Source organism: Pleurodeles waltl, chromosome 11 (genome assembly GCF_031143425.1).
Source record: "Pleurodeles waltl isolate 20211129_DDA chromosome 11, aPleWal1.hap1.20221129, whole genome shotgun sequence".
NCBI lineage: Eukaryota > Metazoa > Chordata > Amphibia > Caudata > Salamandridae > Pleurodeles > Pleurodeles waltl.
In genome coordinates, this window is record NC_090450.1 from 2841591 (window position 1) to 2867137 (window position 25547).

General features: G+C 42.6%; 1 protein-coding gene across 3 annotated transcripts in view; it reads left to right on the plus strand.

Moving 5' to 3' along the window:
• Positions 1-25547, plus strand: part of LOC138265203 (probable cation-transporting ATPase 13A4) — a 267665-nt gene that overhangs the window by 137178 nt on the left and 104940 nt on the right. For all 3 annotated transcript variants that reach the window (XM_069212748.1, XM_069212749.1, XM_069212750.1), the window contains 7 exons: positions 81-231; positions 1948-2037; positions 4517-4673; positions 10866-10974; positions 14201-14325; positions 17734-17915; positions 23593-23715. In XM_069212748.1, the coding sequence (XP_069068849.1) occupies positions 81-231; positions 1948-2037; positions 4517-4673; positions 10866-10974; positions 14201-14325; positions 17734-17915; positions 23593-23715 (937 nt within the window). The remainder of the gene's footprint in view (positions 1-80; positions 232-1947; positions 2038-4516; positions 4674-10865; positions 10975-14200; positions 14326-17733; positions 17916-23592; positions 23716-25547) is intronic.

The window sequence follows — 25547 nt, forward strand, 5'->3', positions numbered from 1 at the left end:
ACGTTCAATACATATATTACATTTGAATATATAGAGGTATTTTATAGACATGGGATAACTGAACTCAATTTCTCCTTTAGCTTCCAGATGGTTCAGAAGTTCCCCCTCAGCAACGCTTTACCATGGGGACCACTGCTGGGCGCTATGGCTAGTTGCCACTCACTGATCATACTGGATGGAGAGATACAGGGAGACCCTCTGGACCTGAAGATGTTTGAGGCCACAGGATGGGTGAGCCAGCCCTTAAGTACTTTAATGCACAAACATGCGCTTGACTGACATGGGTAACGTTTGTAGCTTTTTTCCATCATGTTCAATGATTTATGAGAAAACACTCAATAGTCTGGTTAGACATCAAATCTTGAGTTGACAGCTAAGGGCTAACACTTGGTTAAATTCTGCTGTGTTTTTTCCTCTCAATGTACCTCTCTACATCAAATGTTAATATGTTAGTTAAATGATCATGGTCCCATCACCAGTTGTCAAAGAGTTATCCCCAGAAAAGAACGTGCACATCTGTGCAATAAATCTTTTCGAGAAGGATAAAAGCAGCCCTTACCTGAACAGACTCCTCAAATATTCCTTCTTTTAAAATATAATTTACCAGACTTCACCCCCAAAAAATCATTTGGGTGCCCTCATTTTGGGCTTCAAGGCAAGAATGTTAATGCCACCTGCCCTACATCTAAAATATCTCAACTCTGATACTGCCTAAATTTTTGGAGCAAACTTTTGATTACAAGAGCTGAGCCACACCTGGCATGTTTGTGCCCTTTGGAAATTCTGGCCCCATCTAACGAATTGTGCTCACATTCTATTTGTAGATGAGTAGACACATGATGCAGCATTCTAGACAATTTGCATAGCCTCCCTAGACTATATTTCGCAAGCTCCTCACATCTGGTTTCCAGACTGCCCAAAGTGTGCCACCTCTGAATGTTCAAAATCCAGAATCCTTGTTTCTGGGCTGGGCTGGGGTATTTCTTTTCTCCCGAGGCCCAGTGCGGGAGGGGTTAAAGTAACAAAAATGAAAAGTTGCTTTTATTTCTTCTACTCTATTTTTCTACCTTGCAGAGACAAGCGGAAGGAAAATATTTATTATTTGCCCTCCTTAGATACATATAAAAACGTTAGAACCTTTATGCACGTTTCTACATATTCTAAGCTACTGCAACTTATGTAATAAAAAACAACAAAAATGAGTTGTATTGAACTCTTTCTAATATCTTTTTGCAACAAAACATCTAACAGGTTTATGACATGTTTGATTTTGTACAGAAGGTTCTATTTTACCCCCTACTGTATATGATTAGAAAATTTGACACTCCCCTCGGACTTCCAAAACCTTATAAATGAACTTGGCCATTGCCCGTGTTCCTCTATATGGCTATGAAACTGCTCTGTGACTTGTAGTATCCTTATAATGTATGGCATGGGGTATTTTATGTCTTATATTACATTTAAAGCACAGGTTTGTATGAGTTATGTGTAACCAATAAAATATATTCATACATTTAAACTGGAGGCTTTCATTTTGTATGACTTATATCCAACCAATTAACAATAGTATGACATTAAGGCTGGAGGACTGTATATTGTGAAACTTATGTGAAACCAATAAAATATATTATTACATTTAAAGTGGAGACTTGACTCAAAATCCACTATTAAACGGCTTATTTAATAATTTGGTCCTCCTTCAGAGTCTCATTTCACGTCCAGCTCAACAAGTCTCATTTGAGTGCATTCCTCACTCAGTCACTCACTCCCTGATTTATTAATTTACTCACTCACTTCCACCTAAAGACACTCCCCTGCTCATATTCTGACACTGACTCACTCACTGATTCATTCAACTATTTTCAGAATGCCTCACATGAGAGCACCTCCTCACCCGCACATGGGCTGGCCGACTGAATCACTCACATTTGAATTGTATTTTTACAGGAGATTGTAGATTCTAACTCAGCACCTGAAGGTGAAGGAATCTCAACATCTAACATGCGGGTTAGACCTGGCACAGCTGCAGCCGGCACGGTAAGGTCTCTGATATTTAAAAATGTTTACAAAATCTTACTGCTGCTTTGTTGTGTACACTGGACTGGAGTAATCACATTGCACAGCGGTTCACTCCCGGCTTAGTTTAGCTCCAAGTGATTCTGAAGATGGGTCTCTCGTAATTTGGTACAAAAAGGTTACTTTGGGCCTTATTATGACCTTGACAGAGGGGTTTTCAAAATCCCACCTGTTGTATTACAGTCTCCATAGAATATAATGGGATCATAAAATGGCAGACAGGATATCTGTCACATTTGTGAGGGGGTAGACCGCTCCGTTAAGGTCCTCATAAGGCCCCTTGTCTAGAGATCTTTCTCTCAGACTAAACACCAAATGATCTAATACTTTATAAAGTCTAAGATAAGGTCAACTAAATCTTGATAAAGGTCATAACAACAATAATAATAGTAACTAATGATCATAATAACGATAATAACAACAATAATAATAAAAATAATGATAATACATTAGCCCATTTACAAATATTACCTCTTACAATTAGCAAAATATGATGCCTCAACTGCTATATAATATAACAAATGATATTGTCTTTATTAAAATCATTAATCCAATAATACTACAAACAGTGCTGATATAATTTAAATATTACTCACACTGAAAATAATTAACTACAATAGTTTTAAATAAATAACAACCTTCAGTACAGAATAATGAAAATACCTTGGTAACCACATATGGGGAAAATCTGCAATGAAAAATAACTGCATATTGGTTAAATTAGCGCAGAACAAAAAATGTAATATAGTATACCCTGACACAACTGCACAGTAGAAAATATGATACAACAAAACAAAACAATAGTATTGTAGTCATTAGTGTAATACTTATTCATTGTGCCATTCTAGTATTATAAGTGTTTAAAATATAAAAACAGGATAACAAAATCAAGTCCGTAGGTGGTAAATGAGGCTGAAATCACCATGAATTTGAAGGAACCTTGATTTATATAATTTTGTCTCTTGATTCGTACAATTTAGTCACACCCACACATCTACAGAGCATAATTATTAGCATGAAAGTAAGTTGAGATTATGGCCCAAAGGAACCTTAAATGTGTCTGTCAGGAGCAGTCCAGAATTGTGTATAAGGATAAATTGTTCTTTGTTTATTCATATTTCTGCAGTCAGAAGACTTATTACAGAGAGCTCTTTAAACTTCCAAATCCAGGGACGTATCTTATTGGAGGCAATAGCTGTTATAACCTTCTCTGGGAATTTCACAATGAGGGCCACAATGGCAAAGGATACAATTGATGCATGTACTGTAATGCCATCAACTGTGGTCAACGTGTTAAGAGGGGGACACTTTTACTGACTATGTCCCTCACTTTGGTGAAGCAATAAAACATTTTATGGACCATGCTTCTAAATAACAGGAACTACTCCCTCAGTAAAAAAATATTGAATACAAGTGTGTCAGTATATGGAGGCACGCCAAGGCTCACAGTATCCCCAAAACATCAAACATCATACGAATGTTTATTTGTCTATCACGAACAATATCAGTTCTATCACTGACTTCTTAATACCAGAGCAAAAACTGGAAAACAAAAATAATTTGAGTTTTACTGTTATAATTCATGGTTAATACTATTCAGTGCAATGACAGAAGCAGTAGCAGACTAATTCAAAATATCTCAAGATAACAATTCAAAAATTAGTAATGAGCAATCAGCCTGAACTCAACTGACCAAATAAAGGATTATTTACTTGGTGAATTCAGTGGGATAAGGAAGGGCTAAGATTTGGAGAATGATAGGTAGACTCACCTACCTTGTAATACAGTAGAGCACCCTGCTACAATGATCACTCCTGTCCCTTTGTAGATGTGTGCATACACCTCTTGCATCAGCAGAGCACGCCCACCTTTGTCCAGTTGGCCCCAATAATCTTTAAGGGCCTGTGGACGAACCGCCACCTCAGTCTACAGAGAGGTTCCGTCACTTCATCCTCTTGGTTCTGTTTGAGATAGAACCAGGGAGAACTGAATTACATTGAGGACAGTGTGTTGCTGTCCTTACAGAGGTCAGTCATATTGCCATTGGGTGAAGATGGCGAGTGAGTGCCTTGAAATGACTGTGTGGGGCAGCACAGCTTGTAGGCCCTCTACAGTTTTAGTGCCAATGTCCTAGTTAATAGAGACGTGATGGCCATTTTCCTGTCTACTGGCTATATGAAGTGTCACTGCTGAAGATGACTCTGGTCTGTTTTTGTTTCTTTCTGTGACATTTAAACCTTGTACAGACTGCACCTCGGAATATGGGATGCTATAGATGTATACATTGTTTACTTCCCAAACATTTTTGAAGTGAACATAGCTTTGGTTACGTAATTTAACCACTGATTATGGTAATTAATAGTGCATTTTCTTTTTATTGTATAACATTTCTTATGATGTTATGCACAGAACATTCACCAATACTGTGTTTCCCTCCCAGGTAGCGGTGCAGGGGATTGTTGTTTTACACCAGTATCCATTCTCATCCAAGCTCCAGCGGATGTCTGTCATCACCCAGGTGATTGGCGGAAGCTACCTTGAGGTCTACATGAAAGGCGCACCTGAAATGGTGGCCAGCTTTTGCAAGAAGGAAACAGGTAAGAGCTTTCGTGTTTCATTCAATGGAGGTTGCCGATGCCCTTTCCCCATTAAACCTTACTGCGTGTGCCTAAATGAAACTTGTTAAAGCTGCCAAACAATGGGCCCAAGAATTTTGTTATCTGTCCTTGACAGTGAAGGCTGAGCAGGATGTGTTTTCACTTTTATCCACAGACATTCCTCTAAATGTAACCTGAAATCAAATCTGCACCCTTCTTTTGAAAGTAGCTTTTTAGACCTGACATCTCTGATATTTAAGAGCATTAACAAAATCTGCCACCCTCCAGGTGACAATATCTTCTCTGTACAGTGATATATTGAAAAAATCAATAACAAACTTCCTTCTATGACATATATTTTGTTTTTCTCCAAGATTGGATCTTTTAGACATTCACATGCCAGAATTAATCCCTGTTGTCAGGCTGGTAATCCCCAGTACATTGAAATAACAGTATACAATGTATACATGTACAACATATAGTATATAATGCAAAAAGGCCATAGGTCTGAAACAAAACAGTACATTTAATAACACATCAACCTCATTTGAAAGAACTCAAACTTCAGCCAAAGAGGTGGAACCTTAAGCATGCCTACTCCCCCTAGAGGTGGCCCCAGCTCAGATTTCTACTGCATGTCATGAGTCAGTGAGTCCCTTGTCAGAGCTCTGCTCTACCCTTTCAGTGACACTGAAATTGTTTCCATCTTTGTCTGCCCTGGACTTAAACCAACCCTCACTTCAGCACTACAGTGTTGTGGATTGTTTTTAGGGAAGATTGTTACATTTCTGGGCCAGAGAGATCTTTTGGTCTGACAAGGAACTGTCTCCAACTGTGGCTGACAAGGAGACAAGATCTCTTTTTAAGACGTGCTTGCCTTGTGGCAGCAAGAAGATTTGCACTGATGACCAACATTCTCAGTGTTTTTACTGTCTCTACACTAAGCACAGTTCAGCGGAATGTAGGATTTCTGCGTCTTTCTCCACTAAGACTCTAAAGGACAGAGACAGGAGGTTGGCATTATTTCTTATGAAAAAAGAGAACATTACTCCTCCTTCCGACAAGCTGATCTATGATGGCAGCACAAAAGAGGAGATTTTTTGAATTCAGGAGCTTTATCTTTTTATTACATTGCTTGCAGTCACCTCTTTTGATGGTAATCCAGAGTCTAAGCTCTACAAAGACTCATCTGTGGAAAAGAAGAAGAAATCTTCATGGGAAAATTTGTCGATGTTGCGACCATCAACGTGAAGGTCTTTGACTTCTTTGTTGATGTCAAAGAAGCCATTAACAACACCGCTGTTGACAATGACACTGTTGACAATGACAATACCATCCCCGTTGAGTATTCCATTGATGATGACACCTTCAAGCAAGCTGTCGACGGCAAATACCATACTTTCAACAACGTTCATTTCATTGACGGTGAAGTCCTTACCATTGACGACGACCATTCCGTCAAGGACCTTACCATCAACTGTGACCCTACTGTCAACAACGATGACCATATTGTTGATGGTGCTGGCCATTCCATTGACGTTGAAGACCATACCTTTGATTTTGATGACCATACTGTGAATGGCATCACCTGATGTCAGTGATAAAAATCTAATTTCTCAAATGAAATAGGGAGTGTGTTGTTCCACCAAGTCTATGCCAGGCACAATGGCATAGTTAAGAGACATGATCAGAGTAAAATCAACCATCTTCTTATGATTGCCTAAAAACGGTAAGAGTGGAACTATGACGGAGGCTGCAAGACCTGAAGCCAAAGATGATCTGTAGATTGTTTCTATATGATCCGGAGTTGACTTCTTCCTGATCAAAATATGAAGTCTCTCGGTACAACTCAAATCCATAAGGATACTGGAGACACCTCAATCGAAGAGGGCAGAAACACAGACAGTCTAGCCAGAGTTTACTTGAAGGTTCAATTCTAACATGAACAAGATTGCATTGGATCCACCAGAGGAAATAACAACTTTAGGAGAATAGCCTCACCTGTCCCTTTCTCCATTACAAAGGACACAACCTGGCATTTTCCCTGTGGTCTTGAGGGTCAAACAATTCTCCATCAGATGTTTAGGGATCAAAACCTCTCTTAGGTATTTGTACCATTTCAATGTTGGACAGAGGACTTTTAAATGATCTGAGCAGCAGTGACTCATCATGCACCTCAGAAGAAAAAACAACTGGTTCAACAATTGGCTCAGTCTGCCTAAAAGTTCAGGAAGAAGGAATAGAAGTAGACCCTTGGCTTCTTTGTTTTTCCATTCTAGTTTTCTTGAGTCAGTGTTCAATCAGGAGAACCTTGTCCAGAAGCTCAGAAAACAAGGAAGCTCAGGGAGCTCTTGCCAGCTCATCCTTTATCACCTCCTTTAACCTTCTCTGAAATAAAGCCACCTAATTTTGTTCCACCCAGGTGGTATCAACATCCTTGTAATCCAGATCTGTGTCTTCTGCTGTCTGAGGTAAGGGTGACTGTTTTCAGAAGGCACAATGTCACCACTCACTGGAATATGTGACGGACAAGTGACCGTGAGAAATTGCCTTCTGCTCAGGATTAAAAGCGAAAGGCATTAAAAATTCTTTGCTTATGAAGTCTTCACATGATTGGAGATAACCAGGAGTCAGGATTCCAGACGAGGAAATCCCAAGAGTGAAGAATAAGGATCAGCAAGTGAAGGGAGCAAGGAGATAAGCAAAGGAACCCAGCCTTCTTGCAATGCACCATCCAATTAGACTAAGGCCCTCATTAGGACCTTGGCGGTATATACCGCCTACCGCTGCGGCAATGGCCACCAAAAGACAGCTGCCGCGGCTACCAGCTGTAAGTCATATCATGACCAAAACCAGATTTCCACCAGAAGGATGGCGGAAATCCAGCTGTGGCTATGCCAGCGGATGGCGGTAAGGTGGCGCTGCTGCCAGCAGCAGCGCCACACAAGTAGACCGCTGCTGGCAATATTATGAGAATTAATATGGCCTGGCGGTGTTCTGCTGGCAGATGCTGCTGCTGGCAGCAGCACCTTGTCCCGTCTCCTGCCGGAGGACTCCCTGGATCCAGGTAAGTGGGTGCTCTGACAGGGGAAAGGGATGGGGGGTGTTATGTCTGTGTGTGTGTGTGTGGAGGTGGGTGCATGTCTGTGCGTGTGTGTATGCAGGTGTGTGTGTTGTGTGTTGTATGTGTGTGCATATTTGGGGGTGTGAGTGCGTATATGTTGAGTTGTGTGAATGATTGTCTACGTGTATGTATGTAAGTTTGTGTGGATGTGCGTGTGAATGGATGTATGCATGCGTGATGAATGTTGGAATGAGTGTGTGTGTATGCATGTGTAAGGTGTGCGTGCGTGAAGGGAGGGGCGTGTATGAAGGAGGGATCTGGAGAGGAAGGCGGGAGTGGGGGGAAATCTGGGGAGGGGGCAGGGAAGCCCCTATCAGTGGCAGGGAAAGTATTCCCCATCGCTGATAGTGCCTACCTTCATGGTTTTCGTGGGGTAAGGATGCCACGAAAACCATGGTGGTAGGCGGGATCATAATTCCGCAACAGAGCAAGTGACAGCCACCGGGCTGTAGATTGAAGTCTCTCGTCCGGCAGTCATTACCACTGTGGCGGTCAGTGTTGTACATTACAGCTTGCCTTCAACCAAACCGCCAATGTCATATTATGAAGGAAAGTACCGCCAACCTGTTGGCAGTACTTTCCACCATATTACCGCCGACCGCCAGGGTCATAATGACCCCTCAAGTCTTTTGAACAGTAAAAGAACAGGAAGAGGAAATTACATCAAACACCACTGATAGAAGACATCATGCATTGAAAAGCCATGAAGAACTCAGGACAGGAACATCCATGATGGAAAAAGAAAAGAAAAATGAGCAAAAATCTGAAGGGAACTAGCTGCGGAGTCACTTTAAAAGGCAGATGAAAACCCTCAGACTGGTGATTACCGTATCGGAGTTGAAGACAGAATGAGCAGCAGACTGAAGGCCAGGAGCATGAGAGGAAACCAATCTGGTGAAAGACTCTTTGAGTCCACAGCTGTGGACTTTGTATGGTATCTCCTGAGCCCTGGGAACCACAGAACCCTGCAAAGTAGCACAGTTCTTGGGTGCCCCAGCGGCCGAGAAGCCACAAATGTGACATCATTTTTTGTTTGTTTTCTTTGTACACTATGCACTCTGATCATGCTTACTAGCTAGCCATTTTCTTCTATGTCCTTGTTGTACAGAGGTCTTCCTGTGTTCCCAGGCATTTAATACATCCATTTGCAAACTATGTACATCAATATTTGTTAAACTTCCTACGGAAATACATTGCACATTATTATTCCTGTATATTTTATTGCTATTATAAAGCACACTGAGTCCCGTGGGGCCAATATTGTGGCATGTGTCTTGTTAGTAAAAAAGGTACAGTGAGGTGCGCATACCACAAATTGTCAAATGTAGAGCACAAGCAGAATACAGCTCAGTAAAGAGACAAGGGGCTCTGCCTTTGTCTTCAAATGGATCTTGTGCATTGAGCTGGGCATCATAAGAGTGTATGATGCTGCTGGCCACTCCTTACTGGCAAGGGATGGACCCTCTGAACTCCTTCAAGTTTGGAGTGCAGAGTTTTCCTGAACATCTTGCAAATGAGGCTCCTGCCACTATCTCATTGCCTACTGCTGGGATGCCTTGTGCCTGCAACTGGAAATGTGGCAGGTATTTCATCTCATTGGATAGACCTGTACTGAATATGTTCTCACCTGTTAGTGGTTCACTGGGAGGAGATCTCAGAAACCCTCCTAAAGAGCACTTCAGAGTGCATTAAATGTGTGCTACTACTAAGCTACTCCATTACAAATTGTTGTGGAGTGCATACACCACACTCAGTGCCCTGCAAAGATAGATCCTTTGAGATCCTCCAATTGCCAGAAGAGCCACTTAGTAGACGCAGACTTTGCACTTCTGACATGGTCCTGTGTTGCCGTGGGTGGCAATTGGAGCTCCATTTTTACACAGCTCTTCTTATTGATTGAGACTGTCTTGGAGCCAGACCTGCTCCTCACTTCACTGCGGCACGTTAAGAATGTACCAGGCGGAGTCCATACCATAGATTCACAGCAATGGCTTTGCTGTAAGCAAAACAGAAGATTGTCATACACTGGGGCCATCACCCTTCAACCTCTGACGGGTTAAAAAGCATGACACATTGTAACACCACTATTAAAATTTATTCTACACTCCAAACCTCCACGTTAACATTGAAAGACGTTCGTCAGCCACTTCGTGACTACTTACTGGGCTAGGACTGATTGTATGCCTTCCCTTGTCTCAGCTCTTGGAATTCCCTGGCACTGATTGTGGTGACCGCCTTGGTTTTCGTGGTGGTAAGGAAGCCACGAAAACCATGGCTGTAGGCGAGGTCACATTCCTGCGAGTGGGACAGTGATGGCCGCTTGACTGGAGACGGAAGTCTCCAGCCCGGCGGCTGTTACCGCCCAGGCGGACGGAGTGGTACATTGGCAGTTTGGCTTGAACCAAACTGCCAATGCCATATTTTGGGAAAAGGTACCACAAGCTTGTTGGCAGTACCTTTCTCCAAAATACCGCCATCTGCTAGGGTTGTAATGAGGGTCATTGTGTTTATCAAAGGCATCCTTGCCTCTACACAAATGCTTCAGTAATTTAAGGCATGTGTGTTGTCACAAGGATTCCTCTATTGCATGGAGCAAAAAACCATTGTAAAAGACGGAATGCGTGCAAATGATTTCTCACAAGTGGCCATGTAACCTGTAATTAGACAATCATCCGTTGCAAGGCAAGTAGTAGCTTGTGTCATTTGGGCAGGCTCCATAACTTCATAACTCTTCTTCTGTGTTGCTGACCTCAGGCATGCCATGTTCTCTGGTCAGTGTTCTCTAGAGAGACTGAAGGAGAACCAATATTTCCTAACACTGAGTTCATCCATTAGTACAAGGGGTGACTGCACATGTTAGAAACCCTAACAGCACATAAAAATGTTTTTTATCAAGTTACAAATGAGCTCTCAACATTGTTACCTAGAACTTGTGATATTCACCAATTGAATACAGGTTTAAACATAACATGACATCCTGCTAACAGTTGGACACTTTTCATGCAGTTTGAATGGAAAAAATATCTACCCTAACCGTTTTGACTCCTCTTGTCTCATTTCCTTGGCAGTCCCCACCAGTTTTGCAGCAGAGCTTGAGTTGTACACATTGCAAGGCTTCAGAGTCATTGGCCTGGCCCACAAAGTGCTCTTGGCACAGGAGGTTGCCGCTCTAACAAGGTAGGATCTCTGATGCAGACCTATTCTATGTTCTTGCAACAATTACTACACAACAGCTCCTTAGCATGATGATAGAGGGGTTGAGCAATCTACCTATGGTCCAAGCATGTTTATCCCAACCACTCCTTTTGAGAGGCTATTCCAAACACTAATTCATCTTTCTCTGAATAAATCCACTTACGACTTTGGGGCTTCCTCCGAATAGTGTTACGACACGCCCCATTTCCAAAGCACATCCCTTTCTAGGGCAACCTCCACTGGAATGTTCTTGTTCCATCTTCAATGTTCATATGCTTGGACATTTAAATACCTGTATCATATCCCTCAACTCTCTGACTATAAACATGTACGATCTGCTTAGGCTTCCTGACAAAGAGCTTGTGCCTCCTTTGTTCATTGCTCTGTGGTTGTTTATTCCATATTTCACCCTATCGAATTGCTATCTCCAGAAACAGGCTCTGTTCTTTCAGTGAAGCTGTGCCAATGACATTTGCATTGATACCACATTCTACCTTTTCTGCTGTCTCTTTGCTACACTTTTTCACACTGCATGGAAATTTGATGTTGTTACTTATTGCTGTGGCTTTCAAATCCACCTTCCATGTCAGGTTAAATGGAGAACTTTTCATTAAGCTGATTTAAATACTATTTGCCTTTTCCGTGACATACTTTGCTATTTTCATAAATATGTTCTCATATTTTCACCTTTTCTGAGGTATAAGCTGTGTTACACATCCTTGTGTTAGCGGTCCATCTGCAATATCACTGATAGAAGGATTGAACTATCAGCTCCAGTATTATCATGTGTTCCAACTGTGGTCACAGCCTCCTCTCAGAGTGGCCTCCATTTTCCAGAGTTTACTTTTTTAGAATACCCCAACTTCTAACCTACATCAGCACTCTCTGACACACACCACAGGCCTGATTACACGTGGGTTGATGTATTCCAACCCATTTGTAAACCCTTGTTTACACACTGTTTAGAATTACAAGTTGCAAGGTACTTAACGTATTCAATAATTATCAGATGCATTAAATACCTCAACCTTTGTCAAATTTTGGCTGGTCAAACAGTGTCTAGTGTATTTACTGTACCATGCAGATTTTGGTGAGTTAAACACCAAAAGCCGAATGTTATGCCCCAGAAAATTACAATAGGTGTTATAAATTCTACCTGATAAGTAACATACCGCAGGGCATTGTTATTTATTAGGTGTCATAAACAGCACCTATACTAATCAGGTCTTACATACACCTAAGTAGTCCATGATTCCTGTGAATAGAACCATATCAAAGACTTTCAATAAGTATTATTATATCAACACAATGGACCAAAATATGTTTTTTTGGGATAAAGTTGATGAAAGAAATACCAATTCAATTGTTATAATTGTTATGATTTCCCAAGATTATAAAATCCATGGCTCTTCTCTGTTCTAGATTCCAAGGGCCTAACTTAGATCTTGGCAGAGGGAATACTCCGTCACAAACTTGATGGATATACAGCCCACCTTTTTTAAATCTCCATAGGATATTATGGGATTGTAATATGGTGGACGGGATATCCGTCACGCTTGTGACAGATTATTCCCCTCCACCAAGATCTAAATCAGTCTTATAGTTAACTAAATAATTAGACGTGTCAGAGTTGACAGTCTTATTGTAAAACTAGGTCATCATGAATCCCTTCAGTCTCCAATATAAAAGATTTTACTATTCTTTTTTATTTGCATTTTCAGACCCCCCAGGGATGAACGGTTTGCATTTTAAATATCGAGTACCTTCTCTTGTTACGATATGTACCAGTGAAAACAGCTGACACCAGCAAGATGTTAAACACCGTCTTTGAAAGCTTTGGTCATACATGCGTAAAACTTCCTAAGTTCACTTAAATATACCCCAAAGAGTGGCAAATAGATTTTGAGGGAGAACAAATATAGAGGACCATTTAATTTTCCCACAACAAAATATGTTTTGCTAGAATAGTAATGTTGGGCACTTAATTCAAGGAAAGTTATTGAAGTTAACAAATTTCGAAACTTCACAATGTTGCTGATGTGTCAAAGTTAAACAAATTAGTCAGTGGAATATTAATGTTTTACACACCTAGCTTAACACCCCCAGCTTATGTCAACCCCACTCCTTTCTTCTGTTCATCTGTGTGAGTAGGCCTGTGATATCATGTGTGAACACTCAGCAGTGGCTTACATTCAATAGTTACGCTTTGAACTGGTCTTTTCCTTCGCTCCTACCCTTTTTTTATTGAGTGTTTCATTCTTACCCTCTACTACTTTCCATAAGCATTGTGCATTTGTTTTTATTCTCACTGATGGTCGGTCTACACCATTCATTTTTAGGTTTCCTATTTTCTTATTCTGTTACCCAAATCCAAGTGATTTTATAAGAACTCAAACCTGCCCTCTTCCTCTGGAGATTCTTTCTTTTTTTCTCCTTTTAAAATGTGAATGTTTTAGCAACCATGATCAAATAAAGATAGCACTTAAATAATTCTTACTTTGTCTCTTTCTCCTCAATTTACTTGAAATAAACTGTGCAAATCTGGAGTCATATTCTAGGTAGGCCTTTTAGTTTTGAAATTTATGAGGGACAGAATATTGTTTGCATGGACCAATTTAGGTGACTGAGTAAGGCATCCACATGTCACTGTCACCTTTCCCAGCTTCTTAACAATTCTCTGTAGCCAACTGCCAGCCCAGACCTTCAAAGAGAACACACACCTAGGTAGGAGATCAAGGAATTGACCAGTCCTTTTTGGCCAGGCATCCTCTGCCATTGTGTAGCCTTTTTAATGAGGTCCACCGACACTCTTCTACTCTGTGATACATCCAATAGAGAGGACACAAGAGGGTGCCTTTGAAGTGCATTGAGCTCTGTTAACGGTGAGTGGAGGTGGGAGGCAGCAGGAAGTTACCTAGTCATGAGGGGGCCCTCAGTCATATTGGTGAAGATTGCGGTCTCCAAATAGTCTCCCAGATCAGGAACTATATCATGGTCTGGTGAATGTGGGAATGTAGAGCATGTGAACATTTCTTAAATTGGTTTAGGATCACCTAACAATGCACTATTAGTTCTCCTTCTAAAAGACAAGCATTTCTGTACCCCCCTTGCTCTAGTTATATTTATTAAACATCGGTTTACAGTATGTGATCGTTATCATTCATGTCACATTTAATTTTTCATTCTTTGCATTTCTTTTTATATCAAGGGAAGATTCGGAATCAGATTTGGAATTTATTGGATTTTTGATTTTAGAAAACAGGCTGAAGAGTGAAACTAAACCTGTTTTACAAGAGCTCAGCGCTGCCCAGATCAGGACTGTGATGGTGACAGGTAAATCACATCTCCAACTGAAGCATATTGTCTTGAAAGATGCCCACATGTTAATTTTTCTATATCAAGCACCCAGCGAGGAGCAGTGTGGTGCTCTAGGGCCCTCAGGGACGTGGTAAGAAGATGATTTAAGGTATTGCTTACCAAGGTTGGGTTCACCTATAGACATTACCCATTTCTTACCTTTCACAATTACATTAAACACAATTTGTCCAATTTAATTAACTTTTTGACAAACTGCCAAAACTCAGATTAAGATCATTGTGGCCAGGATTAAGGGTCGTTAATTTATCCTCTAGAACATAGATTCGCTGAGATGCAAGTGTAAGCGTTTCAGGTATATGAATGAAGTGAACTCCGTGGGTGAAAATACAGATATTGAACCATGCGTGCTGCTAAAACATTTCAGCTCTAATGAAAATGCAACTTCTGCTCCAGGCCTTGATCACCATGTTTGTGGCTTCAATAAGTTACTTGGAGGAGGCTGGATGAGATGTGTATTTCAGATTCTTAATTTCTTAAGACTTGAAACCATGGGTGTGATTCCTAGAGGTCCTCGTCACAAGATTAAAATGTGCCCAATGTCTTTGCACACTGTGCGCCAGAGCCTTGTTTGGCTAAGTCTTGACAACATTCAATAAAAGACCTTCAGTGTTCCATAAGGTCAAGTTGAGCGCACATTGTCCATTCACCTGTTCCCCACCAATATCTAGGTTTCAGGACACACCCAACACTTTGCCAATTGTAAGCGATAGTCACAAATGGAGATGCAGGGACAAGAGGTCCGTCACATCAACAGAACCCACCCACACAACACACAGAATGCACTCCACCAAGAGGAAGAAGTTGTATTAGAATAGTTCATGGAAAGGGCTTTATGTAAAGGATGACTTTAATTTCCACCCTTAATTAAGGGGTGGAAATGGAACATACATAGCTGCACTCCTCACAGGTTGATATTTAGAAGGAGTTTAAAAACTCCTGGGCTTAGTATGAAAAAAGTGCCAAAATAGAAAAAAATCTGTTCTAAACTATTTGTATTTAAAGCAGGTTTCAGAGTAACAAAGTATAAGCAACATGCCTCTGCTAGGAGTCATGGTTCTGACCTTGGAGACTACTTTCCAAACTCTGTGCCTTGATATGGTTTGAACAGGCCTAGTGCTGGTCGCTCAGTTTCAGGGTGAGCTGGTTATGATCCTTCCTATGAGAGTTGGGCCCTGGATGATAAAGGTCAATTCCTCCAGCTTTGGAGTATAGTCCCTGCAACACATGTCAGGGTTGACAGGACAGAGGACCCAAAAGGTTGTATGTTGTCTGCCAGTGCTCATGGGTAATGTTCTGCCACCTTCAGAGACCGGGTCATAACTCCAGTGGCCCACATACACTCGAGCACATATATGGCAGACAGTTCAAGAGATGACATCTGTTTCTCAGTACCCCTGGAACAATAACCTCAGCAGCTCCTACAGTCTTGTCTCTTCTTGGATGAGTCACGTTGTCAGCTTCCTCCCAAGGGCTCAGCTAGAAGTGCACCACCAGCAGTCACACTATTTCCATGTGCAGACTCATATGTACTTGTAGGGGAGATGGGCTCATATTTTAGAACTGCTTGTGATTTGTTGCTAAAAAAAATAATTTAAAATGGAATTTCCTGTAAAGTAAATCCCTCTATTGTGGAAAATCTCACAATTGCCAGTTCCCTTCCTACAAACATTCTATAGACAACATCCTTGCAGTGAACCTCAGCCCCAGCATAGCCGGCCGTCCCAAGACACTTCATGGAATCAACCGTTTTGACAATGTTAGCGAAAAAATCTTTGGGAACGCATCTACATACGTTTTTATTGTCTCTTTTTGGGATATTCTCACAACTGTATAAGTGAGCATTAGTCTTATTCTTGCCCTATGCATGTGTATGTGTAAGAAAGCTTGAACAGCAAGTGCACGTTTTCCATACTATCTTCATGCTGTAGCTGTTTTTGTGTGAGGGAATCGAGCTACTGCTAGTCCTGTGTGGTCAGTATGTGGGTGGCGTGTACTACTGCTCCCACACGCTACCTATCCTATGTGTGAGGGAAGCTTGAACCATTGCCAGTACTGCATGGTCAGTATGTGAGTGAAGTGTGGACCACTGCTGCTGTGATGTACTTTTTCTATGTGTGAGGGAATCTAGAACCTCTGCTAGTCCTGTGTGTTCAGTATGTGGGTGGGGTGTACGACTGCTCCCACACTGTACCTGTCCTATGTGTGAGGGAAGCTTGAACACTGCCAATACTGTATGGTCAGTATGTGAGTGAAGTGTGGACCACTGCTGCTGTGATGTACCTGTCCTATGTGTGAGGGAAGATTGAATCACTGCCAGCACTGCATGTGGTCAGTATGTGAGTGAAGTGTGGACCACTGGTGCATGCCTGTTCTATTGGGAGGGACGCTTGATCCACTGCCAGCACTGCATGTGGTCAGTATGTGCCTGACATGTGCACCACTGCCTCCATGAAGTACATGTTCTATGTGTAAGGGATGTTTGAGCCACTGCTAGTCCTGTGTGTGGCCAGTTTGTGAGTGGTGTGCACTACTGCTCCCACACTCTACCTGTCCTATGTGTGAGGGAAGCTTGAACCATTGCCAGTACTGCATGGTCAGTATGTGAGTGAAGTGTGGACCACTGCCGCATGCCTGTTCTTTTGTGAGGGGAGCTTGAACCACTGCCAGCACTGCATGTGATCAGTATGTGAGTGAAGTGTGGACCACTGCTGCTGTGATGTACCTGTTCTATGTGTGAGGGAAGCTTGAACCATTGCCAGCACTGCATGTGGTCAGTATGTGAGTGAAGTGTGGACTGCTGCTGCCGTGATGTACCTGTTCTATATATGAGGGAAGCTTGAACCACTGCCAGCCCTGCATGTGGTCAGTATGTGAGTGAAGTGTGGACCACTGGTGCATGCCTGTTCTATTGTGAGGGAAGCTTAAACCACTGCCAGTACTGCAGGTGGTCAGTATGTGCCTAACATGTGCACCACTGCCTCCATGAAGTACCAGTTCTATGTGTAAGGGAAGCTTGAACCACTTCTAGTTCATTTGTGTCCCTCTGTTGCCATGCTTTACCTGTACTCCATGTAAGAGAAACTTGTACGGTTAGCCATTACTGCATGTAGCTCATGGGTAAATGAAGTATGTAGCAATGGAGCCATGCTGTAGTTGTTTAAAGGGAAGCATCACCCTTCCTGAATTTATTCTGCATTCAAGTAGCTTCCTGCTACTACTTTCTGAGAAGAGTGGGTATAAAGAGCCTTCCTGGATTAGTGAGGGAACCTGGAAACTGCAGACAGCATGTGGTGCACACTGTGTGTGGTTATTTTTAAGATATAAAAGGCAACACTATAAGCTTTTTCTCTGTTTTATTTTTAGGAGACAACCTTCAGACAGCTGTGACTGTTGCCAAAAGTTCTGCTATGATTTCTGACTCCAGCCGGATTATCCTAGTTGAAGCCTATGGCCCAGATGGTGCAACCCCAGCATCAATTACCTTTAAGGAGCTAGAAGAAAACAAGCCAAATGGGCACAGGGGACTAAATGGATATGGGATCAAGGTAAGGACCAGCAAAATAGAATTTAAGGTCCTATTTAGGATCCTGTTTTTGGACATTTGAGTGAAAGAGGAGATGTTGGGTGGATATGGCTCATTAAGCAAGATAGATTGGCTAAGGCAAGCAGCATTCAGTGTGCACTATGTTCCTTCCTTGAACCCCCAACACTGGACGATGAATGACTATCTCCTTTTTTGTTTACAAGAACACTTTGGGCCTGATTCTAACTTTGGAGGACGGTGTTAAACCGTCCCAAAAGTGGCGGATATACCACCTACCGTATTACGAGTTCCATAGGATATAATGGACTCGTAATACGGTAGGTGGTATATCCGCCACTTTTGGGACGGTTTAACACCGTCCTCCAAAGTTAGAATCAGGCCCTTTATGTCTTTTTTTTAATCCAGGACATGGAGTCATCATCAAATAGCATCTGAGCAAAACACAACTATCTGTAAACAAATATATAGGGTAGGCATTGGTAGGCACTTCACAGAATACCATCCCGCTAATTTGTTGTCAACTATACATGGTAACATCATTTTCATCCTCTTCACCCCCTGATGACACCAACCCCTCAATTGAGAGACATGGAGATATGGTTTCGGGTTTGCCAATGTCACAGATTATAGGTCTATAACCTGTTCACTTTGTCTCCTTTTTCATATTATTTCTATTTGTGATAGGGCAATTTTTTGCAGCAAATATAGAATTTATTTGCAGCTTATATAGACTTGGTCTAGCTCCCCACAAATTGTATGGAGCTCTCTAAAGACTTTACTGGAATCTGTAGATTTATAGAAAGATTCCAACAACCTAAATTTAGTTTGTAGATCTAATCTCTTTTCTTTTGCCAGTCTGGTGAAAGTTGCAGTATGTGATATCAACTCTTCTCAGAGCACAGCTTTTGCCCCATCCCAAATGATGTCCCATGATAAATCCTGATATCGTTCTCCTTAAAATAATTTTGCAGTGCTGTTCTAGTTGAATCTCTCGCTGCCAAATCTCTAAATCCTATCCCATTGATATCCCTGCTATGTGGAGGAGATTGGGGATAGTTCAATGGAAGCATAATTGGGGCATAATTCAATAACACCTGAGACCCTATTTTGGCCTCCAAAATTCTAGATTTCGGGGTCTGTGAATCAGTTTGTGAATGGATTTTATGTATGTTGGGATAAAATTATATTTTCTTTCCCTGCTTTGTGTTCCCATCCAAATATTGATCAAATTCAGTTCCAGAATGTTCTGCATTAGGAGAAGAGACACCAGGTAAGATTTGCATCTGTCTATTAACCAATCCAGTGTAGGGTAAAGGACATTGTTGAAACTGCCTCCCATTGTTAAGTCTCTTTTAGTGCATTCGGCCACCAGTGGGAAGAGTGCTTTGTAAAACTGCAACTTGTTGTAATTTGGACCGAAAATAGTGAAAGTGGTAAAATTGTGTGTGCCTAAGGTACCACTAAACACATCCCTTCTGATCAATATTCACCACCAACCCCCTTTAGAAAAGTACTGCCTCTCTTCTAGTCTTTTTATGAGTAGCTGCACTCATTTGGAACATATAGAAGTACAATTTGAACCGTTTTGTGTCTGCCTTCATAAGATGAGTTTCCTTTAGCAGAATAATACATATTTTATGTGTTTAGCAATTTAAAGAGGCTTTAAATTTCATAGGTGGATTTAGCCCTTGGAAATTGAGAGAAGTTGTATCAAGTTGTGTCATTCCAAGTGCCTCATAGCAGCGTTAGCACAACGATTAGCCCATCAGTCGAGACCATCCTGGAAGATCCGTCTCTAATTATTACAATTGTGCCCAATCTTAGAAGAATCTGAGCCATGGATATTGTTAGGGAATGAACAGGGAAACAAAGCAAATGTCACTGTATAGTGAACAAAAAAACAAAGAGTCAAAAATAGAACATAGCAGCATGAAGACACTGAATGGTCAACATGAGGGAGTGTGGCAGCTTCCAAGAGACGCCCAGTAGCCTCGCCACACCAAAAACCTGCAATTTAAAAGATACAAGCAAGTCATGGGGAAACCCCTTTGTAAATTTTTGTAACAAATGGATTAGAGTGGCTTCATTTTAATCTGTAAACAGGGCTCTTCTAGTTTGCTTAGTCACATATACACAGTTCTCTCAGAAAGAGCAGAACAGTTAACGCTGTCTGGTGCCTTCAAGTTTTATCTGGGGGCTGGATGCTCAAGACTTCTCAGTGAGTTTTGTTTTTGCTCTCCTGCTCTTTACTCTGCACTTCTAGGTTCACCATCAATTGTTGCGCCTGTAATTTTCCACCCTATCTACTGGAGGGTTGAAAGTCAAGAGTTCTCTGGCTTCTTCCAGAGCTTTGGCTGAGCATTGTTTGTTGGCCACTGGAAACAATAGATTTACGCTGAACCCCTACCTGTAGTCGATGCCTTCTTTCCACAAATGTTGTGTTACGTCTCTGAAGTGTCTTTGCTTGGTGAGTGGCAGAGGGGAAACGTCCTGGAAGAGGGAGGAAGTATCTCCTCTGGAGTGTATAGTGTCAGCTGTTCTGGCTGTCATGACAATTTCTTCTTTGAGCTGAAAGAAATGAATCCTCATCAGTACATCTACGACAGATTACGTTGTTGATATGAGGTGAAAACTGTGCATTCAATCCAACATGATTTCTTTCTTCTCTGAAGCATACAGAATGTACCTAAATAGTGTTTGCACGTGGTTTTCTAGCACTGCATTAATTGGTCTGATATTTAGGCCTCAGATTTTAAGGTGGTTTCTCCAGGATCAATTTTCAGAGTCTTCCATAGTATCGGACAGCTTGAGTTGGCGGGTTTTGAGGAAATCCACCCTTTCCGCAAGTTCAGTTTGATTCTGTAGAGTCCCCATATCTTTATTAATCTCCTACAGCAACATCTTGATATCCTCTTTTGTCGCAGGAGATGCAGGGTGTGAGGCATTGCTTTCAAATGTGTGATCATCCAACATAGCTTTGGGGCGGGTCGTTTTAGCTTCCTTCCCTGTAGTGATCATTTCTTTCATGGAGGCATTGTGTGTGATTTTATTTTTAGAGGATACCATTATTTAGTGTGGGTTCTCCAAATTTGCTAACAGTATGTGGTAATTGCTGGTGTGGTCAGTATGTAGTTAAAAGAAGTGAAGTGCACTTGGAGAGCTCTACTGAGCTTCGCATGGCAATGGAACCTCTCTCCCCCACAGAGTCACAGTAGTGGCTTAGATTGTGCCTCTGGCAATGAACGTGGTTGTAATGGATTCTCCAATCTCTCTTGCTGCCATCTTGCCTTGGCTGAGGTCTGGGGACAAGTCTATCAGAAGGCTTCCAGAACAGAGGAAATTAAGTAAGGAGGGTCTCAATAGGTGCAGAACATCAAAGCAGTTGTCCATTTTCCAATGTTTGGTGCGCTAATACAGGTGCTGCGGAGGCCCTGGCCCGGGAGTTCAAGTGAGTCATGCCATGTTGGGTCCCTTCCCTGGCCAGGCCATCAACCATCACTTTTTTGATGTGTCAGAGCGTGACCATATGCTTTTCTGAAAAGACTGGTTGTAGGGCATCCTCCTGGCAGGGTGGGGGAAAGAAACAGGCTGTAGAAATGTATACTGGCCCCTGGGTAATTCCCATAAAACCCTTGGTGGCCAAATGGTCTTTTTAAGGTATTCATTAGAGTCTTTGAGGGGGAGGGGAAGGCATGAGAACTAAATGAAATATAGTAAAAACAAGAAGGAATTTGAGGGTCATACCATATACATAACATATTAAATGTATTATTAAGGAGGCTATTTACAAACTGCACTTTGTAGTCTGTTTAGTAATACTATAGTAATACTACTCAGGTACTACAAAGTGCTACTCACATACCTAGCTGCGGAGGTCTCTGTCTGCTCCACTCCAGTTTCTATGTGTGAGTGAAAACATTTCTCAAGCTTCTTGGTTACGGAGTGAAAAATGTTTTCCCCAAAACTCATGCAGCTTATTTACACAGATTGTATACTTGTAAGGAGATGCTGGAGATGCATTGGAACAGTTTTCAACTCATACCAGTTGAACCCTTTCCCTGAGAAGTCAAGATCTACTTTTTAAACTCTACATTGTTGTCTTGGGGATGCCAACTTCAGCATGTTCCTTTTCTTCATATCATGTGTCTCCTCTGCTGTATCAAGGGCATTGCTGGCTACAAGTCAAAGGGCCCTGTCCAACCTGCAGTGCCTGGTGTTAGAGGTCTGTTGCCAGCTTCCCATCATGTTTGTGAGATTCTCATGGAGTTTTATAGAACAAAGATTGAATTTACCAAACTTTTGTTCTATTGAGAGGATTGTGTATTCCGAGTGTGGAGAGTTAAATAGCAGTATTTACACTTTTTCAAAATATATTTTCCGAACAAAAAAATCAAACATATCATTTCAAGGTTGGAAATGTTATAACAATATGGGCCTCATTTCGGACCTGCAGTTGGTGGTGGGACCACCCCCAATGCTGCCGTCCGAGCATCTCACTATGACCACATGCGGCCGTGCCACGGTCGGACCGCCAGCACCGCCTGAATTAGGTATCCCAGCAGTCTGGTGGCTGTGGCGGTCTCAATCCACCAGGGCAGCGCTGCCCTCGAGATTAAAACCACATTCTCCACCAGTGATTTCATGGTGGTAGCAATGCCATGAAAGGGCTGGCAGAGAAAGGGTGCAGGGGGCCCCAGGGCCAGCATCATCACAATATTCACTGTCTGCTTTGCAGAGCCACTTCTCCAATGCTGTACAGCATTCTACAACACACAGCAGCAGAATGTATACAAAGGTGACTGAGCCTGTAGGCCCCAGTCCAGTGACACAGGGAAAAAGGACCTGTTCACTACTACTGATCACTACACGGCATGCTGCCACCACCACGCTTGTGCTGCTTAACTCTTGGTGAAGGTGGTAGCCTTCCACCTCTATGAGGGTAGCACTTTGGGTACTCCTTTGGGTCCAGCAAGACTGCAATCCATGAGACAAGCCTGTCATAGCACACGCATGATTTGTGTTTACCTATGATACCAAAATCAGCACTAGGGATCCAGACAATACCACAATCGGGCACACAGGTCTGAGGTACATGTGTTTAACCATGCAGAGGACTTTTCCATCCCAGCAAATGTTTAAGCTACACTCTGAAGGGACTGGGCAGCAGATTTATTAATGGAATGCACAAGGAGCCATCAGCACGGCTGTGGCTCTCTTAAAAAAACCTTAAATGTGAGAGAGTCTTTAAATTCCTGAACTCAGAGGCCTGATGTAGACCATAACTGTGAATGTCATCTTATTGTAGCTGATGAGGGTAAAAGGATGAACTTTGTGGCAGAAGCCAGATGTGCAGGAGGTTTCCCATGATGACACACCATCATTTACAGAGGTTTGGAGGTGCGAAAGAATGTGGAGTGCAGGTCAGCAATACTTTACAGTGGAGACACCACCCTAGTCATCAGAGCACAGTGCGCCCCACCCCATGCACACACACACACACACAGAGCACAAGTCTCTTGTTATCTTACTACAATGTTTCTTAGAAAAGCAGTCTTAGGCATCAGAATGCTCCAATTCTATATGAATAGCTGCCTGTGGACGCTTCTGTGATTACATAAGTAGAGGAGCCATTATGTCTTCATGTGTGCTTACTGTGGTACTCTGTTTCTCTTTCATAGGAAATTGACATTGATATTGAGGAAGGAGTTTACACTTCTGAAGAATGGAATAGTTACCATTTCGCTGTGAGTGGGAAGTCATACCAGAATATATTGCATCATTTCTACAGCTTACTCCAGAAGGTAGGTTTGGACAGTGAAAGCAACAGGTTGTGTGTCTTATTCAATGTTGTATTTAGTCTTGAGTCTCTCCTGATTGACAGTATTGGGTATAGAGTTCCACAGTTTCTTCTAATTACATGATATGCAGTAAACATTAACATTAGCATTGGTATACCTGTGTCCACTTGTGGAAGCACACCCAGAGATAACTTTGCTAGCAGTGGTGCACTTGTGGAAGCACACCCAGAGATAACTTTGCTAGCAGTGGTGCACTTGTGGGAAGCACACCCAAAGATGACTTGGCTAGCAGTGGTGCACTTGTGAAAGCACAACCAAAGATGACCTGGCTAGCTGTAGTGCACTTGTGGAAGCAGAACAAGTGAAGAGCTGGCTAGCAGTGGTGCACTTGTGGCAGCATGCCCAGTGAAGAGCTGGCTAGGTGTGGTGCACTTGTAGAAGCACGTCCAGAGAGGACCTGGCTAGCAGTGGTGCACTTATGGAAGCACACCCAGAGAAGAGCTGGCAAGCAGTGGTGCATTCGTTGAAGCAGACCCATTGAGGACCTGGCTAGCAATGGTGCACTTGTTAAAGCACACCCAAAGAGGACCTGGCTAGCAGTGGTGCACTTGTGGAAGTACACCCAGATATGAGCTGGCTAGAAGAGGGGCACTTGTGAAAGCACACCCAGAGAAGAGCTCGCTAGCAGTGGTGCACTTGTGAAAGCACACCCAGAGAGGACCTGGCTAGCAGAGGTGCACTTGCGGAAGCACACCCAGAGAGGACTTGGATAGTAGTGGTACACTTGTGTACACAAACCCAGAGAGGACCTGGGTAGCAGTGGTGCACTTGTGTAAGCACACCCTGAGAGGACCTGGCTAGCAGTGGTGCACTTGTGAAAGCACAGTCATTAAGGACCTGACTAGCTGTAGTGCACTTGTGGAAGCACACCCAGAGAGGACCTGGCTAGCAGCGGTGCACTAGTGGAAGGACCCCAGAAAAAAGCTGGCTGGCAGTGGTGCACTAGTGAAAGCACACCCCAAGAAGAGCTGTAGTCCATTAGTTGAAGGACACCCAGAAAGGACCTAGCTAACAGTGGTACACTTGTTGAAGCACAGCCAGAGAAGAGCTCGCTAGCTGTAGTCCACTAGTTGAAGGATACCCAGAAAGGACCTAGCTAACAGTTGTACACTTGTGGAAGCACAGCCAGAAGAGCTGGCTAGCTGTAGTCCACTAGTTGAAGGATACCCAGAAAGGACCTGGCTAACAGTGGTACACTTGTAGAAGCACAGCCAGGGAAGAGGTGGCTAACTGTAATCCACTTGTGAAGGACACCAATAAAAAAGGACCTGGCTAACAGTGGTGCGCTTGTGGAAGCACAGTCAGAGAAGAGGTGGCTAGCAGTGGTGCAATTGTAAAAGCACACCCAGAGAGGACCTGGCTAAAAGTGGTGCACTTGTGAAAGCACAGCCAGGGAAGGGGTGGCTAACTCTAGTCGACTTGTGGAAGGACACCCAGAGAGGACCTGGCTAACAGTGGTGCACTTGTGGAAGCACACCCGGTGAAGAGCTGGCTAACAGTGGTACACTTGTGGAGGGACACATAGAGAGGATCTGGCTAGCAGTGGTGCACTTGTGTAAGCACACCCTGAGAGGACCTGGCTAGTAGTGGTGCACTTGTGTAAGCACACCCTGAGAGGACCTGACTAGCAGTAGTGCACTTGTAAAAGCACAGTCATTAAGGACCTGACTAGCTGTAGTACAATTGTGGAAGCACACCCAGAGAGGACTAGTCTAGAAGTGGTGCACTAGTGGAAGGACACCCAGAGAAAAGCTGGCTGGCAGTGGAGCAGTAGT